At 44.1% G+C, this 19,141-nt stretch overlaps 1 protein-coding gene across 1 annotated transcript in view; it reads right to left on the reverse strand.

Annotated features, from left to right (window-relative positions):
- SPNS1 (SPNS lysolipid transporter 1, lysophospholipid) overlaps window positions 1-18,585 on the reverse strand; it is a 36,660-nt gene extending 18,075 nt beyond the window's left edge. Inside the window, exons 1-5 of the mRNA XM_068136214.2 lie at window positions 18,254-18,585; window positions 15,471-15,536; window positions 9,505-9,641; window positions 7,891-8,042; window positions 7,698-7,764 (exon numbers count right to left, since the gene is read on the reverse strand). Of these exons, the coding sequence (XP_067992315.2) occupies window positions 7,698-7,764; window positions 7,891-8,042; window positions 9,505-9,641; window positions 15,471-15,536; window positions 18,254-18,512 (681 nt within the window). The 5' untranslated portion in view covers window positions 18,513-18,585. The remainder of the gene's footprint in view (window positions 1-7,697; window positions 7,765-7,890; window positions 8,043-9,504; window positions 9,642-15,470; window positions 15,537-18,253) is intronic.
- Window positions 18,586-19,141: the final 556 nt, after the last annotated feature.

Below are 19,141 nucleotides of genomic sequence, written 5' to 3' on the forward strand. Positions count from 1 at the left end.
AAGAGCTGGAAAGCGATCGACTCCTCGAGACTCTGCCAGGTAGGTCCACGCCGCTTGATGATCGATGTTCAAAAGCAATTCTATCTGCTCGGTTTTTTTTTGGTTGTCTGTCCGTTGAAAACCCTTTTAAAGGGAAGTGATTTGTGTTTGTTTATAATCTTCAAGGAGCTGACCAAAAATGCATTTCCGTGGGAAGAACCCTGCTCAATTTTTTTCGGGTAGTCCTAGCGGACCGCATATTGTCATCGATTGATGAAATGTCCCGGTACAGTGACATTGCCTGGTCTGCGGTTGGGTAGTCTGCGGGCAATGTCACTGTATTTTTTCAGAGGGAATTAATTTTGATTTTATAGGGGTGGGAAACCCATGGTCCGTTTTGTTTTCAGTTGTCTGTCCGTCCATTCAAAACTTATTCCGAGGCAAGTTATTTTTTTGGTTTAAAATCTTTAGCCTAATCGGCAATCATAAAAGCAATTTTAGGGGGGGACCTGCTCAATTTTTTTGCGGGTTGTGCAGCCATCCATACGTCCAAAATTTGACGAGTTATTGTTTGCTTTGTACAGTGCTCATGCGTCTTGTGGCATATTTGCTCAAATATTTCCCACCCCGGGATTTATGGCCAAATTGTAGTGATGGAAGATTTTGCACATTGGACAATCCCTATATATTTAACCTGGTGACAGCTATCGTTCCCAAAACATACAATATTTCTAGGTGATTAATGCAGTAAAACAGGTGTATTTGTGAACCCACATTTAAAACTGGCTCAACTTTCAAAAGCTGTTATCCCTGTTTGATATCAATATACATGTGGTCGATAGAGCTAGCGATTTGTCTGGCCATCTTCCGGAAGATTGTCCATGTGATTTTCTGTTGTGGAAGTACTAGTACATGACAGCTCATTAAAATTAAACTGTGTTGGTTATGCCCACACTCCTTTCTTATGGAGAGGATTAGATTGGATTTTGGGATTTTGCCCACACTCCACACTCTTATGTTATGCCCACACTTTTAGAAAGGAGTGTGGGCAAAATGCCCACACTCCTTTCTAAAAGTTATTAAAATTCAGAGAACGACAGCATTGGTTTGTCTTACTTATAATGTTAGCTCTTATATGCAGTGTTGGCTTGTAATATGCATTGCCATACCACTTTTAATATCACCACACAGCTCTTTTTCACGGCAATAGCTGAGTTTTTGACAAAACAAATATCACCTGTATGTAATAATAAGACTAAATATGTGTAGTAAATTTTTTTTTAGCAGGTTTAGAATATATCACCCCATATCGCGAATGTACATGTATATCTAATCCGACACACTTAGACACAAAATGGCGTCCAAATTTGAGTTGACACAACTCTCTTTATACAGGGACTCTACCTTGCACCTGTTCTCTACTGTTGTGCTTGTGTGCTTACCTCTCTCTCCCACTCCCTTTATTACGTTTTATGTGTGTTTCTGTTTATGATTTCATGTGTTTTATGTGTCAGCTCTTACACGAGCCTCGACTTTGTATACAAAAAACAAACAAACAAAAAATGCCGAAGCCATTGTCACTATGTGAAAGATGATATGGAATGATCCACGACCTCATTCCTTAGTGGGTATAGGGAAGTGTTTTAGGCCTCCACAAAAACACTGAAAAACAAAATTTGATTTCTTCAAAATGCCAACAAGATTAGAACAGCACCGGGCAACGCCAGGTAGCCATGCTAGTTTTATACAAAGTCAAACACCCGGAAAGAGCAGCTGCGGCGACTTTTGTTTACAGCCAACATTTTGTGCTGTAAAAAGGGAATATTCAAAGACAGTATAAAAATATCTTTACTGCCCCACCCCCCACCCACCCTCTCCCCAATCCCCCAATAAACTTTTCCACACCTGCCTAATGATGTGTTCACGTTTCAAATAAATGATTAAATTCAATGAGTCAGTTCCATGTGGTGGTTTGGCTGCTAGGGGGAGCAGGGATGTACTGGGGGGATGGAAGATGTACCGGGGGAGTGGGGATGTACCATGGGGTGGGGATGGGGGGGGGAGGGGGAGATGTACCAAGGTAGGGGAGTGGTATGGAGTGTATTGGGGAGCAGGGGAGAAAGATGTACCAAGGTAGGGGAGAGGTATGGAGTATATCGGGGGGCAGGTAGGAGAGATGTACCAAGGTAGGGGAGAGGTATGTAGTGTATCGGGGGGCAGGGGGGAGAGATGTACCAAGGTAGGGGAGAGGTATGCAGTGTATTGGGGGGAAGGGGGAGGGAAGGGAGTATCAGGAGAGGGTTTGGTAATTTATGCGATTCATTTACTTGACTGGTAAAAGGTTGTGGGCGAGGGTTAACGATGTGGGCTAACAAAGCATTGCACGATGCTCCCCATTACATAATCTGGGGCTTGGTCCTCGAGCGTCCGCGGAAGTGTATAATAGAGGAAGGTGATGCGCTGATCCATTGCCTAGAAGAGCATCATCTGCTACGGTTTGGGTTCCAGGGTATATTATCTCAAGGATGCTTGTTCAACATAAGTCTGTCTTTCGTGTTCGAATGCATCGCTTTGAAATAAACTTTAATTGAAACGGTTTTGTCTTTTGTAATTCTTGAGCATAAAACGAGTTGAAACTTTGTTCTTCATTCAAATCATATAATTTGCAAGTCTAGGGAACCGTGTCATCTTTTAGTTTAACCTTTTTCAAAATGCGATTTCCATCTGTAAATTCAAATCACATGAACTTTTCATTTTAGTTTTCTCATGTTAATATCATGTTCATATTCTGATTTTGTAAATGTTTCTCATGGATTTGCTATTGTTGAGGAACAGACTGTATTGTTGGAATCATCTACAATATCTTGTATAAAATAAACCGATATCCGATGATCGAGTTCAGTAATTTTTCGGAGTCTCTTTCAAATTGCGATTACAACTCTCAATTATAACCGTGTCACCTTCCTTGTAGGTGTTGTACAATGCAATAGTGTTATTTTTTTTTTAAAGAGGATTCATAAATGTTCTGTTATAAAACTATAATCATGGAATGTTTTTGCATTTGCTCTTCAGTCTTCACATTTGCATCAATGACATCAGAGATTAAACTTTTGATGGGTTTATCTTTTTTTTTTAACAAGAAAGTTATGCACCTTTTCTCTTACAGTTGGATTTTTGCATCAAAAACACATTATGTCCCAGGGAGTGCAAGGTAAGTGGTAAAGAACATATTTATACCGCAAAGTTGGAGATGAAAAGCCATTGGATGGTGAACCATCCTGGTATTGGCTTAGCGGTTAGGGTGCCGGCTTGGGATCCTCGGATCCTGGGTTCGAATCCCGGTCGATCGCGGAATTAGCACCAGGGGGGTTGACTCAGCCCGTCATCCTTCCGAGGTGGGCAAATCGAGTACCAGTTCACTGGTAATTCCCTGTGTGTCGCAAGAGGCGACTAACAGGGTTGGCGGCAGGAAGGGCATCCGGCCATAAAACATTGCTTCAAAAAGGGGATCACGGTGCTCGAAAAAGGCCATCCCCTGCTCTGCGGGGAAAAGTGGCCTCTAAAGGTGGTTCTATTGGATGGTGAACCAAATGAAGACTCGGTGTGCAGCACCCACTTCATCTCTGGTAGGTTTTTAGATTTTCCTGGATCTTTAAAGTCAATAACATGCATCGCTTGCTTTCACTTGAACATCGCGATACGGAATGCTCCAAAAGTTCAACGTGTTCTCGTACATCACATGCTGAATCCAACCTCTCGATTTCCTCGAATCCTCCTTGGATCCTCCTCGAATCCTCCAACACCAACTCGTATACAAGTCAGAAGTCTTGAATGTATAATAATGTTCATTTAGGTTCCTCGTGATAGTTTACTCCAATTGCGAAGTTGTAATGATAATGTTACGAAACTCGATTCCGAGCTAAAATATTCTTTATGCAGATCACATCACATGTGAAATGGCACAATATACATCCTTCAGGTGACGCTGTTGAAACCTTTCACAATATTGTTGCTTTGATGAGGTGTTTATCATATATTTTTTTGTGGAGTCCAAGTCAAATTGGCTAATTTCCCCATTTAATTAATAGATAAGTCTATTTGGAGTACAAGAGGAAGCAAAATAAACTGAGGTAGTTAGCAAACCTGTCATTCAGAACAACAGTAGTGTTCATTCCTCCCGGACACTCGCAACGCATCGTCAGCTACGGTACTTCCAGGATCATGAATATGAATAATCTGTTTTGTGCATATTATTTGAATTACTTTGTGTGACAATCTTTTGGATAAATTAGGAATGTGAATAGTTTTTAACATGTTTGTCATGCAAGCGTACAAGCCAACCCCCGCTCTGCTGGGAAAAACGGCCTCTAAAGGTGGTTATTTTTTTTTCTTTTCTTTTCGTCATAATAAGGGTACACTATTTAAAACAAGCTACACAATCATTAGACACCGACTCGTATACATTTTATCGCAGTGCATTGCTCCTTACTAAAAATGGACACCTGACACTTGCAATACAAGCACTCAATGTTTGTCCACCTGGCTTTTTTTTTTTTTTTTTTTTTTTTTTTGTATACTGAATCGAGGCTCGTGAAAAAGCTAACATTTACTTCACAAACAAATCAACTAGACAAACAAAATATATAAAAAGAGGGAGCGGAAGACAAGATGGGGAGAGAAGGGGAAGCACACAAACACAACATTTGAGAGCAGGGAGATGTGTGGGAGGGAGAGGGCTTGGGGGGAGGAGGCGTGGGAAGGGGTGCGGGGGGGGGGGGGGGCGGGAGAAGTATAAAACACAAGGACACCAAGGACTTCCAGGACAGAAGTTCGTATTTCAAAAAAGTGGAATTGGGGTGAAATTAGCGGGGGTAGAAAAGATCAAGGTTTTGGATGGGGGAAGATAAGAGATGGTGGTGAACAGCTGTTTTAAAGACCTGGAGGGTGGAGTGGGATTGAAGAGAGTGAGGGAGTTTGTTCCAGAGGCAGGAGAAAAGAGGAATGAAGGAGTGAAGGTGAGCAGAGAGTCTTGATTTTGGCAGTTTAACCATAAGAGAGTTGCAGGCAGATCTTGTGCGACCTGTAGGAATATTTGCGGGACAGAGCCCAGAGAGAGCTGGGGGGGGGGGGGGGGGCAAGGCCAGAGAGGAGTCAGTAGAAGACGGAAAGACCACCAACCTACTTGCAGCCACGATTAACCTTCTTGCTTTTCTCAACACACGAATCCTCTTCATACAAATACAGTGTTCGTATTTCCCTGGTGCACTGATCGCACAGCCTGGTGTTGGCTTAGCGGCTAGGGTGCCAGCTTAGGATCCTAGGATCCAGGGTTCGAATCCCGATCGATCGCTGAATTTACGCCAGGGGGGTTGACTCAGCCTGTCATCCTTCCGAGGTCGGCTAATTGAGTACCAGTTCACTGGTAATTCCCTGTGTGTCGTAAAAGGCGACAAACAGGGTTGGCGGCAGGAAGGGCATCCGGCCGTAAAACATTGCTTCAAAAAGGGGACCAACAAAAACAACAACAACCACGGTGCCCGAAAAAGGACAACCCTCGCTTTGCGGGGAAAAATGGCCTCTAAAGGTGTTTTTATTTTTGTTTTTTTACTGATCGCACAATCCTTCGGCACCTCGGTGACGACTTCTCCACTCCGGATTCGCCACACAGCCGTTCGACAGCTCAATCGGAGATTTCTCGATTCCAGATTCACTGACTGAAAATGTGCCCTGGGAACTTACACCCTCTCCACAGTCACCCCAATCCACCCCTCCCCTCACCCTATTAGAACACTACGTCCAAGGAAATATCTCGTCTTCTTACCTTAGTTTTGCTTAATGTCGTAATTTCTAGTGTAAACTTGCTGCAGCTTGTTAAATTGGCCAATTTATTTCAGAAAATATCGCACTTTGCAAATATTTTTCAGTTATACAATTCAACGTATTAAACCATAGATAAGTCGATTCTGAGTACAAGTCGAGGCCCGGACTTTCAGGGAAAAAAACGTTTCGACTTGTATGCCAGAAAATACGGTGATCACTCAAAATAGAAGGAGACTCCACACAAATCAAATAAGCTTACATTGTTGGCATTTTTGTTTCTTGCTTGGGTCAACGATAATATAATGTGCACAACCTCGATTTTATTAGTAGATAAGACCTTTTGAAATAGTTTTTCAATTTTCCTTGGAATTTATTTTTGATCTATGACCTTTAAAAAAAGATGAGGAGGGGAGTGTAGTTGAAGCTGAAGGGAAAGGTGTATGCTGCATGTGTGAGAAGTGTTATGATTTATGGGAGCGAGACTTGGGTCATGAATGTAGAGCAGCAACGAAGGCTGGAAAGGGTGGAAATGCGAATGGTTCGGTGGATGTGCGGAGTATCGTTGAGAGAGAGGAAGACAAATGATGAATTGCGAAAAATGATGGGAATAGAGCCTGTGATGGATGCTGTGAAGAGGAACAGGTTGAGATGGTTTGGTCATGTGTTGAGGAAGGATGAAAGTGACTGGTTGAGAAGAGTGATGGAAATGAATGTAGAAGGAAGTAGAGGACGGGGAAGACCGAGAAAGACTTGGCTAAAGATGGTGGAAGAAGAAATGCGGGCAAGGGGGTTAACAAGGAGAGATGCAGAAAATAGGGCAAAATGGAGAAGATTGTCATGGGGACCGCAAGGCTAACCCCCGCTCTAGCAGGGAAAATGGCCTTAAAATGCATGTTGTTGTGTTGTTGACCTTTAAAAAAAAAGATATATTTCTAGCTCTATTTTTAGCTATTATTTTTCTATTTTTAGCTTTTTATTTTTAGCTCTATTTATATTTTTAGCTCTTTTATTTTTAGCTCTTTTTATTTTATATTTTTTCTTTTATCTCTATCTAGCTATTTTTGTAGCTCTGATGTCTGTCGCCCTACAAACCTTCATTTACACCGAGGTCATAATTGACTGTTTGTTTTTCCAAAGCAACTATGAAGCTTATGCTCGTGTTCCCACTCCTTCCTTCACTGCAATAACTTGAGCTCTATCATGATCCTTTATAAATACACATAATAAAACAATATTGGCTCAAATTATTATTAGCTCAGCTGGAATTTAAATTGAAATAAAATTATTGTCATCGTGCACCGTCCGTCCATTGCCTTTTTCAACTTTACTGGCCAAACCGCTGGGCCAGTCTGGCTGAAATTTGGCAGCAGGGTTCCGCTCCTCATTAGTAAAGGGAATTGCTAAGCTCATTCCAGTCATGTTACCGGAAGTGTGTCAAAATGGACGACTTAATGTTTTTTTTAAATCGCATAAATTTATTCAAAAATCTTGTTCTCCAGACCCACAAATCAGAATGCTACCACATTTGGGTTAAATATTAGGCCAGGGCCCAACTAAGCCGCAAGTCCAGTGGTCCTATTTTTATTACTTCGTATGCAGCCTTTGGCTGCTAGTTGTTGCGTCATTGCTGGAAGCGCAGCTGTGCCGCTGATGCAGTGCCCCGTTTCCAGTAAGCTGGTACTCATTTTGCTGACCTCGGAAGGATAACAGGCTGAGTCAACCCACCTGGTGTTATGTAACGGCACAACAGGGGCTCAAACTCAAGACCCTAAGATCTTAAGCCAGACACTTTAACCGCTAAGCCAACACCAGGCTATCACGTCTTGTAAAATTACTTCACCCTCCTCTCAATTCCTCATCTCATTGATCTTTGAAAAAACATTTGTACTTGTGCTTACCCGGAGTGCCCACTGCCAGTTTTTCATCAACTGTGTGACGTTTCCTCCAACAATGTATCCTAAGCCACTGTAAGGACACAAGGAGTTTCCTTTTTGAATGCAAAAATCTAGGCTCATGGAAGAACGAGTTAAGATAAACAGCCAAAACCATTTTAAAAAGGAAAGAATTAACTTGTGCAGACTATGGGCCTACCTTCCAACCGGTATGGCAAAGTAGAAGAAGGAAAGCATGCGGGTACGCTCGCCACGTGTAAACAAGTCTGCGATGACCGTAGGTGCTATGGTGGAGTAGCTTGCCTCGCCCACACCGACCAAGCCCCGCAACACCAGAAACGCTGAAAAGTGCTGGTAGAGAGCCACCACAATGTCCATCCGCAGGAGTCAAATACTGTAAACAAACTATGATGACCACATTTACATCGCAGTCAGGTGTTCACTTTTCCATCTGCACTAGTACGAAGAACGATTGGACAAAAATAATCACGTGATAGATGGATACTCGAGACTATACAAAACAAGTACAAAAAGTTTTAACTAAAACAAAAGCCGCGTCGATGTTACACAATGCCTAGATGCAGCTGTGCCTATAACGTCGATGTTATAAGCACAGGACATTCCTATTGATTCGATTACTTGATGTTATTTTTGTGCAAAGTGAAAATATATCTCGGCAATTTCCCGTGTGTGGCGACGAATTTTTAATATATCTCGGCATTTTCCCGTCTGTTATTTCAGGCGGTGTATGACTGACCATGCCGCAATTGAAAAAAATATATATCTCGGCAATTTCCCGTGTGTGGCGACACGTGAACGAAGCTATGCTCCTCTCTCCACATTATTGTGACGACGTATAAATTAAATATTTCATCGTGACGATTGTCATCAAATGGACGAATTTTTAATATATCTCGGCATTTTCCCGTCTGTTATTTCAGGCGGTGTATGACTGACAATGCCGCGATGTAAAAAAATATATATTTCGGCAATTTACCGTATGTGGCGACACGTGAACGAAGCTATGCTCCTCTCTCTCCACATTATTGTGACGACGTATAAATTAAATATTTCATCGTGACGATTGTCATCAAATGGACGAATTTTTAATATATCTCGGCATTTTCCCGTCTGTTATTTCGGGCGGTGTATGACTGAGCTTGCCGCGATTTAAACAAAATATATATATCTCGGCATTTTCCCGTCTCTTATTTCGGGCTGTGTATGACTGAGCATGCCGCGATTTAAAAAAAAAAAATCTCAATGGACTTGAAGTTACAGGCCTTTGAGAATTCATTTCGTTCTATAAAGGGCAACTTTCATCGGATTTTCTTCCCGTTTTTTTTCAACAACCGAGTCTAAAACTATGTTAGCGACTGAAAAATGAAATGATATATCGAATTTGATTTGAAAGAAAACTGTGCGAGAGGAAGACACCACGGGCCTACAAAACAGGCCTCAAAGCTATGCGAGTTAATAAAATGGTGGATATTTGTTTATATGAAGGCTCTCCCAGAATGGGTGGAGCTATGGTTCCCAGAATGGGTGGAGCTTTGAGGTTTTGGCTTCTCCGCAAGAACAAGAAGAAGAAGAAGAAGAGGTGGTAACAACAACAACAGCAGCGTGCACTCTATGAAGGCTAAAAACCTTCCAAATAGTCTTTAATTGATCAAGGTTAAATGACCTTTGTGCCAAAGGCTATGATCACCTGGCTTTGTGTTACTAGTACACCCCCTACTGGCCAAAGGCAAGTAAAACACATTCCATTTGTATGGTATAATAAATATAGTGCTGCTTTTTGCAGGCCACAAACCTGTTTTGGTATGAAGGAGCTGGTAAGGGTCATGGCAGACCACAAGCATATACCAACCATCATTATGTACTTCCGCACATAACGGTCACCGAGGTAGCCAAATAATGGGGCAAGCACCATGTAACTGCCGATGAAAACTGCAAAACCACATTGAAAATCATTGAGGAGGTAAGTTACACAAACAAACATCATCTCGTCGATGAAGTATGTCAAAATAAGAAGAAACAAAAATACAATTATTCAAGTAATTAAACCTTTTGCACCAGAGTGCAGACACAACCTTCCTGTGCAGACACAACCAGAGTAGTGGAATCTTAGACACTCAATTCCTCAATGGTTGTTCACATTCCGCTCGAATCAACCTTCAATCAAACCTGCGATCTGTTCTATTCTTGTGGAACTCGTCTACGCGTTTCTTCAAATTGTCCGTTCAGTACCCTTCCATCATCTGTGGATTCCAGTTTTCCAAAGTTTCATTCTAGCTAGGCCATCATGCCAGCCCAAAGGCTTTGACAGCTGTATCGGGAAAACTAAACAAACCTCGCACCTTTTGTGCCAGCATGGCAGTTTTGTACCTTTTGCTCATTATCGTGGCTTTTCTTTTCCTGTTCCTCTTAACTCTCCTTAACTTATGCCTTCAACTTCCTCCACCTTGTTCTCTATTTTATTTTTAAAAATCCCCTTTCACATATGCGTGAAATGACCGTTCAAATATCTTGCAAGCCTCTAAAGCTAGCTACCGACTGGGCATCCTCAATAGTGCCAAGTCGTTCCTTGGCAAATCCGAACTTCTAACAACGTACACGGCCTTCATCCACAACTCGATGGAGTGCTGCCCTCCCATTCGGGCTGGCATACCTACATCACACTTCATTGGTGCCAGAGAAACAAGGTTCTCAAAATCATTGAATTCTCATGCGACGAAGAGGAATCTCTCGGCCCGTCACGCCTGCCTTGCCGAAAGCCTTCTTTCTGGTCTTGCACCTTCTATCCCTTCCATATTTTGTGCCATCCTCAGCACTCCCACTCCCCTTTCCCTAAGTTTCTCACATACATTCTGGCAAAACTCTCAAAATCCAGACTCATTGCTCACCTACACACTTCATTCCTCTTTTCTTTCATGTGTGGACCCAACTTCTTCAGTCTGTTCAATCCAATTCTTCCCTATCTCTGTTCACCTCTTCCACAAGTAATCCACAATCCATACTCTTCATCTTTTTGACTCTCAGTAACACTCCCAAAGCCCTCCCCTTCCTTTCCAGGTTATTGTGTTTTCTCCCATCTCCCTCCACACACCTGTTTTTATCTCCAGTACTCTTTCATTATCTGTTTTCACTCCCTCATCTTTCAGCCCCTCTTGTTGCTGTATTTGACTTTGTATCCAGCTTGTCCACCCCTCGTGAACACCTTCCTCCCTTCTCCCTCTCCCATTGGTTGTTACCTCCATTAGTGGGTTTTAGAAGGTGTGATGTAGATCTCAAAATCTCCACCTCCTTTTTCTTTACCCATAGTCCCCCATGATTCATGCGCAGAATACGCTTCGCAGTGGAGGATGATTTACTTTTCCGCTAAAGCTTCATCTCTGTTCATTTAATCTTCTCCGATCCGCCTGGACCAATAGTTGTTGGTTGTGGAACAGGTGACACCTTTTTAGCTTTTAGCTTTGGTGTAGAGCTCTGTCCTATTGCGAGGCAGGTATCCCATTCCTCAATGGAGAAGGTGCAGTCATTATCCTTTTCAGCACAGATTCCGGCTGCTCAGTGTGGCCGCACAGTCTTAGGCCTCAGCCTACGAGGGTTCTGTGTTCCTTTCTTCATTTTCTAGGACTGAATTCCGTTGTTCGGCATATTTTTGTTACAGCCGGCCATTTTGCTTTCCCCAAGAGGCCTCTGACAGGGTCATCGATGGCACTCAGGAGAGTCGTGCCAAGATTGTGTGTCTACCTGCTCGCTTTCTCCTCACCGATTTGCTTAATAGCTTGCCTTCACCCAGGATCGCTCACAGGGGAGGTATCCACATTCTGCACCGATACCCGCCCCATTCTCTATTTCTTTGTTCTGATGAAAAGGTAAAGCCCAAAACGTTAATTCTTATTATTATTCAAATTGGATTGCAGGTATTTGAAACGGTTAGTGGTATTGCCATGCAAGCATGGAAACGGCCGTAAAATGATGATGATGATGATAATAATAATAATACATTTATTTTATATAGCGGTTTTCAAGAAGCCCAAAGACGCTTTGACAGAGTACAAAAAAACAAGTGCAAAAAAACAAAAATCAACAGGTAAATAATCAAAGCAAAAGGAAGGAGAAGGAGAAGAGATAGTCAGGGGTTAAATGCTGTGGGTTAAATGTTGAATGCAGTGTTGAACAGGTGGGTCTTGAGTGATGTTTTGAATGTGGTGAGTGAGGAGGAGTCTCTGATGGTGTGAGGTAGTGAGTTCCAGAGGGTGGGAGCAGCGATGGAGAAGGCCCTGTCCCCCCAGGATCTGAATTTGGTCCGCATGGGGGGGGTCAGTAGGTTGGTACCAGTAGAGCGGAGGTTACGGGTGGGAGTGTGTCTGGAGAGGAGGTAAGTCAGGTAGGATGGGGCCAGGTGATGGAGGGCTTTGTAGGTCAAGAGGAGGATTTTGTACTGGATTCTCTGGGGGATGGGGAGCCAGTGAAGCTTGTAAAGGACGGGGGTGATGTGGTCACGGGTCCGGGAATGGGTGAGTAGACGGGCAGCGGAGTTCTGAATGTATTGGAGTTTATTGATGATTATTGAGGGTGAACCAAAGAGGAGGCTGTTGCAGTAGTCCAGACGGGAGGTGATGAAGGCGTGGATGAGGGTTTCTGCAGCCATGGAGGAGAGGGATGGACGGAGACAGGCGATGTTTTTCAGGTGAAAGAAGGCTGTCTTTGTGATCTGTTTAGTGTATTTGTCGAAGGAGAGGGTTTGGTCAAAGATGATGCCAAGATTCCAGATGTGAGGGGAGGTGGATACTGGGATACCGTCGATGTTGAGGGCAAAGTTATGGGTGCATTTGGTGAGCGTTTTTGGGCCAATGATGATTATTTCAGATTTATCACAGTTAAGCTTGAGGAAGTTGATTTGAAGCCAGGATTTTATTTCAGTGATGCAGTTTGTCAGGATAGAGTGGGTGGTGGTGGAGATGGACTTGGTGGAGATGAAAAGCTGGATGTCATCGGCGAAGCAGTGGAATTGGAGACCATGACGGCGGATTAAGTGACCAAGGGGGGACAGGTACAGGGTGAAGAGGAGGGGGCCAAGAACTGAACCTTGGGGGACACCTTGGGGGAGGGGAGCAGTGGAGGATTTGCAGTTATTGATGGAGATGAACTGGCGTCTGTCGGAGAGGTATGATTTGATCCAAGAGAGGGCAGTGCCGGTAATGTTAAAGGTGGTTTCAAGTCGGGTGAGGAGGATGGTGTGATCGATGGTGTCAAAGGCGGCGCTGAGGTCGAGGAGGATGAGAATGTTGAGGTTGCCGGCGTCAGAGGAGAGGAGAAGGTCGTTGGTGATTTTGAGGAGAGCAGTTTCAGTACTGTGGTTGGAGCGGAATCCGGATTGGAATGTTTCATACAGGTTATTGGCAGAGAGATGATGTTTGAGTTGAGTGGCTACAGCGCGTTCCAAAACTTTTGACAGAAAGGGTAGGTTGGAGATGGGTCTGAAGTTGTTTAGGGTGTCAGGGTTGAGTCCAGGTTTATCCAGGTATTATCCTGTCCCCCCTTGATGATGATGATGGCGACGACGCCAAAGATGATCATGACGGCGACGACGCCAAATATGATGATGATGATGATGATGATGATGGCGACGACGTCAAAGATGATGATGATGATGGTGACGATGCCGACGATGATTATGATGATGATGGTGGTGACAATGCCGACGATGATTATGATGATGATGGTGGTGACGATGCCGACGATGATTATGATGATGATGGTGGTGACGATGCCGACGATGATGACGATGATGATGATGATGGCGATGACGCCGATGATGATTACGATTATGATGATAGAGTTTTATGTGTTTTATCCACAACCAAACCCTCTCCCATTGTGCCCCTCTACCTTTCAGGTGTTTCCCTGCTCTCCACTGTATTCTTACTGTTGTTCTGTTCAGTGTTTTACCTGTGCTACGAACTTTGACTTTGCATATAAAATAATGTTTACTTTTTCTATTTTTGGAGACCAAGGTTTTCATACACAACATGCGTCTGGGAGCTATACGACCGAGAATGGCAAGGTAACGGCGATACGATTAGTAGGCCGTCCAGTGATGTTGTAGGGCTAGCAGGGTAGCTTTGATGTCCGCGTTGTACATGGTCTTTTACATTCCGGGGCGAGACATCAACACGTGGGATGTGCATGCGGAAGACGTTGAGCTGGAGGACCCAGCACCCGCCATCGATGCACGTAAAGGATCCTGCGGTGTCTTTCGAAAAGAGTAGGCGAGTTATCGACGGCACCTTGAGCAAATTACAAATTCCTCCCAAAATCATCTCCGGTCGAACATCAGGCCTGTCTCACTGATTTGCGAATGACTACGCCCCAGGGACGTTCTCTGCCTGCTGTGTTTGGAATACACAAGGTGGAATACACAAGGTGGAATACACAAGGTGGAATACACAAGGTGGAATACACAAGGTGGAATACACAAGGTGGAATACACAAGGTGGAATACACAAGATGGAATACACAAGGAGGAATACACAAGGTGGAATACACAAGGTGGAATACACAAGGTGGAATACACAAGGTGGAATACACAAGATGGAATACACAAGGTGGAATACACAAGGTGGAATACACAAGGTGGAATACACAAGGTGGAATACACAAGGTGGAATACACAAGGTGGAATACACAAGGTGGAATACACAAGGTGGAATACACAAGGTGGAATACACAAGGTGGAATACACAAGGTGGAATACACAAGGTGGAATACACAAGGTGGAATACACAAGGTGGAATACACAAGGTGGAATACACAAGGTGGAATACACAAGGTGGAATACACAAGATGGAATACACAAGGTGGAATACACAAGGAGGAATACACAAGGTGGAATACACAAGGTGGAATACACAAGATGGAATACACAAGGTGGAATACACAAGGTGGAATACACAAGATGGAATACACAAGGTGGAATACACAAGGTGGAATACACAAGATGGAATACACAAGGTGGAATACACAAGGTGGAATACACAAGGTGGAATACACAAGATGGAATACACAAGGTGGAATACACAAGGTGGAATACACAAGATGGAATACACAAGATGGAATACACAAGATGGAATACACAAGGTGGAATACACAAGGTGGAATACACAAGGTGGAATACACAAGATGGAATACACAAGATGGAATACACAAGGTGGAATACACAAGGTGGAATACACAAGATGGAATACACAAGGTGGAATACACAAGGTGGAATACACAAGGTGGAATACACAAGATGGAATACACAAGGTGGAATACACAAGGTGGAATACACAAGGTGGAAATAATTTGGACCGGTCAAAGAAGTAGAGAGAGTCCATCGATCGATGTCAACAAAAACAGCGGATTCTAGAAATGCTGGACTTTGGAATGGGACACGAGACCAATTACCAAAGAGAAACCTCCAATGCTGATGCCACAGTATACACACCATTGTGTTATCTAGCTGACTGGTGACTGTTATTGCACAGGTTCTCATTTAGCCATGACACAAAGGTGAGCACAGGTGAACACAATGTGTGTATATGAAGAGGAAAAACTCAAGGAGGAAAAGGAGTGGTTGGGGGGCGGGGGGGGGGGGAGGATATGAGGATATGAGGGATTGAGTGACTGGAACAAGAAGGATTGGAGGGAGGGACATTGTGAACAACACGGTTTACACTCCTGCATAATGTTCTCACAATTCAACTGTACAGGTGAAAAAGCACACACCTGTCGTGAGGAGGCCGGAGGCTGTATCCGTAATGGCAAAAAAGCTCTGGATTTGAATAAGCACAGCTTGAAAGAAAGGAAAACAACAAGAAACATGCATCAGTTAGTTCTTTGCTTTCGTTGGTGCACAAGATAAGCCGAAGGGAAATAAAACAGGTCAATGTTTGCCGGAATATTTAACATGCAGCCTTTTGTCCAAAACTTGCAAACGGAGTGGACAAAGGGTCCAACAAGTCCTTACACACACACATACACACACATACAGTCACGTGAAAAAGTAAGTACACCCCATGTAAAGTTTTGACTTTTTCAACATATTTCAACATACAGCTATTTGATCTTCATTTCAACAATATTGACAGATAAAGGTGATATAATATAACAAACATCATGAAACATTTACATTTTGTAGTCCATTGTATAATTTAAATAAACATAAATGCAAATTTCGCATGTGGAAAAAGTAAGTACACCCCTACATTTATCACTACTTCAAATACCTAAAATTAGAATCAGGTGCACCAGCTCAGGTGCAAATGATTAGAACATCGTTAGAGAGGATCTTGGAGGAACCTGTCTTATGTAAACCTCAGACATTTAGTTTGGTTTGATCTTTGTTGTTGAAGTGTGCGGCATCACCATGCCGAGATCAAAAGAGCTCTCTGAGGCCTTCAGAAAGAAGGTTATAGATGCCTGCGCGTCTGGGAAGGGATTTCAAAAGATCTCCAAACAATTTGAAATCAATCATTCGACTGTCCAGAAGATCATCTACAAGTGGAGAAGATTCCAAACAACTGCCAACTTGTTCAGGCCAGGCCGCCCCAGCAAGTTCAGCCCGAGAGCAGACCGCAAGATGCTGAAAGACGTCTCTAAGAACTCCCAGAATGTCATCACGGGACCGACAGGTAGCTCTTGCCACTGTTGATGTCAAAGTGCACGAGTCTACCATCAGAAAGAGGCTGCACAAATTTGATCTGCATGGGAGGTGTGCCAGGAGGAAACCTTTGCTGTCCAGATAGAACATCAGGGCAAGACTAAAGTTTGCCAATGAACACCCAGGCAAAGACCAGCACTTCTGGAGCAATGTGCTCTGGACAGATGAGTCAAAGGTAGAGCTATTTGGCCACAGTACCACAAGACATGTTTGGCGAAAACCAAAGACAGCATTTGACCACAAGAACCTGATACCAACTGTAAAGCATGGTGGTGGAAATATTATGGTTTGGGGCAGCTTTGCTGCATCAGGGCCTGGGCAGCTCACCATCATAGAATCCACTATGAATTCTTCGTTGTACCAGAGGGTGCTTGAGGATAATGTGAGGCCATCTGTCGGAAAGTTGAAGCTCAACTGAAGGTGGACCTTGCAACATGACAATGACCCTAAACATACCAGTAAATCCACCAAGGAATGGCTGAAAAGAAAGAAATGGAGGGTTCTGGAATGGCCAAGTCAAAGCCCGGATCTAAATCCCATCGAGATGTTGTGGGGGGATTTGAAACGAGCTGTGCATGGTGTTGCACAGCTCGTTGGTGTTGGCTTAGCGGTTAGGGTGTCGGCTTGGGATCCGAGGATCCTGGGTTCGAATCCCGGTCGATCGCTGAATTAACGCCAGGGGGGTTGACTCAGCCTGTCATCCTTCCGAGGTCGGCAAATTTGAGTACCAGCTTGCTGGGATGAATGATCACGGTGTGTACCCCGATTTAGAATAGGTACACCGTATCCCTGCGCATCGTAAGAGCGTGACCAAGGGTTGGCGTCAGGAAGGGCATCCGGCCATAAAAACATTGCCTCAAACAGGGAACCATGATTGTCATGGGGCCCGCAAGGCTAACCCCCGCTCTAGCGGAGAAAATGGCCTTAAAACGATCATTCATTGTGCATGCAAGAAACCCCTCAAACATCGCACAGCTGAAAGAATTCTGCATGGAGTGGGCAAAAATTTCTCCCAGTCGATGTCAGAGACTGGTAGACAGTTATAAGAAACGCCTACTTGAGGTTGTTTCTGCCAAAGGGGGCAATACCACCTATTAGAGCCAAGGGTGTACTTACTTTTTCCACAGAAAGAAATGGCATCTGTTAATTTTTTGTTGAATAAATTATTGCAAATTCGATTTTTCATTGTTTTTTGTTCAATTAGATCACCTTTATCTATAGATACTGTTTAAATGAAGATCAAATATTGATATGTCCACATATGTTAAAAAGATAAAAAACATTTCATGGGGTGTACTTACTTTATCCACATGCAAAATTTGCATTTATGTTTATTTAAATTATACAATGGACTACAAAATGTAAATGTTTCATGATATTTGTTATATTATATCACCTTTATCTATCAATATTGTTGAAATGAAGATCAAATAGCTGCATGTTGAAATATGTTGAAAAAGTCAAAACTTTACATGGGGTGTACTTACTTTTTCACGTGACTGCACGCACGCACGCACGCACGCACACACACACACACACACACACACACACACACACACACACACACACACACACACACACACACACACACACACACACACACACACACACACACACACACACAAAATCGCAAAGTGTCCGGTAACAACACACCAGGACAACACCTCAATGAACGACCAGAGCCGCGCTCGAGAGTAAATATGGTTGTTGTTCACGAAGCTGTTAAACACCATGTGGCTGGTAATTAATTAATTAATGAATGAACAGCACATCGAGTAATTCCTGTTGATATCACGTGGTCACGATTGGTCGACACAGCAAGCTCAAGGTGTGCGGCGCCCGTTCTGACCGGCCACGGTGGAACGGTCCATGTAGTTGAGGAGGTTGATGTAGAACAGAATGGCCACCACCAACTGTGAGCGGCGCTTGGACACTCCGCTGGCGGGAAGGTCCCCGTCGCGCTGCCTTTCCCTGTCCGCCTCGTCCCCGTCCATATTCTCGTCGTGTCTCCGAATGTCGCCGCTTGCGATCCGCGAATCATGTTCTTGGTTCAATGAAAGACAGTCGGCGGCCGAGAGAAGCGGCGCGACAGATACTTCATCCGCCATGGCGGAGACCGAGAAAGGTTGGAGAAGGAGGAGGAAAAGATTTTAGAATAAATAATTAAAATAGCAAATGCGGAACAGGGTTGGGAAGGTGCCGAGGGAGGAGCTTGTGTGTCCGAAGGAGGAGATTGTGTGTCCGAGGGAGGAGCTTGTGTGTCCGAGGGAGGGGCTTGTTTGGCCGAGGGGGTGGCTTGTGGGTCCGAGGGAGTGGCTTGTGTAGCCGAGGGAGGGGCTTGTGTGGCGGAGGGAGGGGTTTGTTTGGCCGAGGGAGGGACTTGTTTGGCCGAGGGAGGGGCTTGTTTGGCCGAGGGAGGGGATTGTGTGTCCGAGGGAGTGGCTTGTGTGTCCGAGGGAGTGGCTTGTGTGTCCGAGGAAGGAGATTGTGTGTCCGAGGGAGGAGATTGTGTGTCCGTGGGAGGGGATTGTGTGGCGAAGGGAGGGGCTTGTTTGGTCGAGGGAGGGGCTTGTTTAGCCGAGGGAGGGGCTTGTGTGTCCGAGGGAGTGGCTTGTGTGTCCGAGGGAGGGGATTGTGTGTCCGTGGGAGGGGATTGTGTGTCCGTGGGAGGGGATTGTGTGGCGAAGGGAGGGGCTTGTTTGGCCGAGGGAGGAGCTTGTAGAAAAGGAATTACAGT

The sequence above is a fragment of the Myxine glutinosa genome, chromosome 14 (assembly GCF_964187855.1).
Source record: "Myxine glutinosa chromosome 14, kmMyxGlut1.1, whole genome shotgun sequence".
Lineage (NCBI taxonomy): Eukaryota > Metazoa > Chordata > Myxini > Myxiniformes > Myxinidae > Myxine > Myxine glutinosa.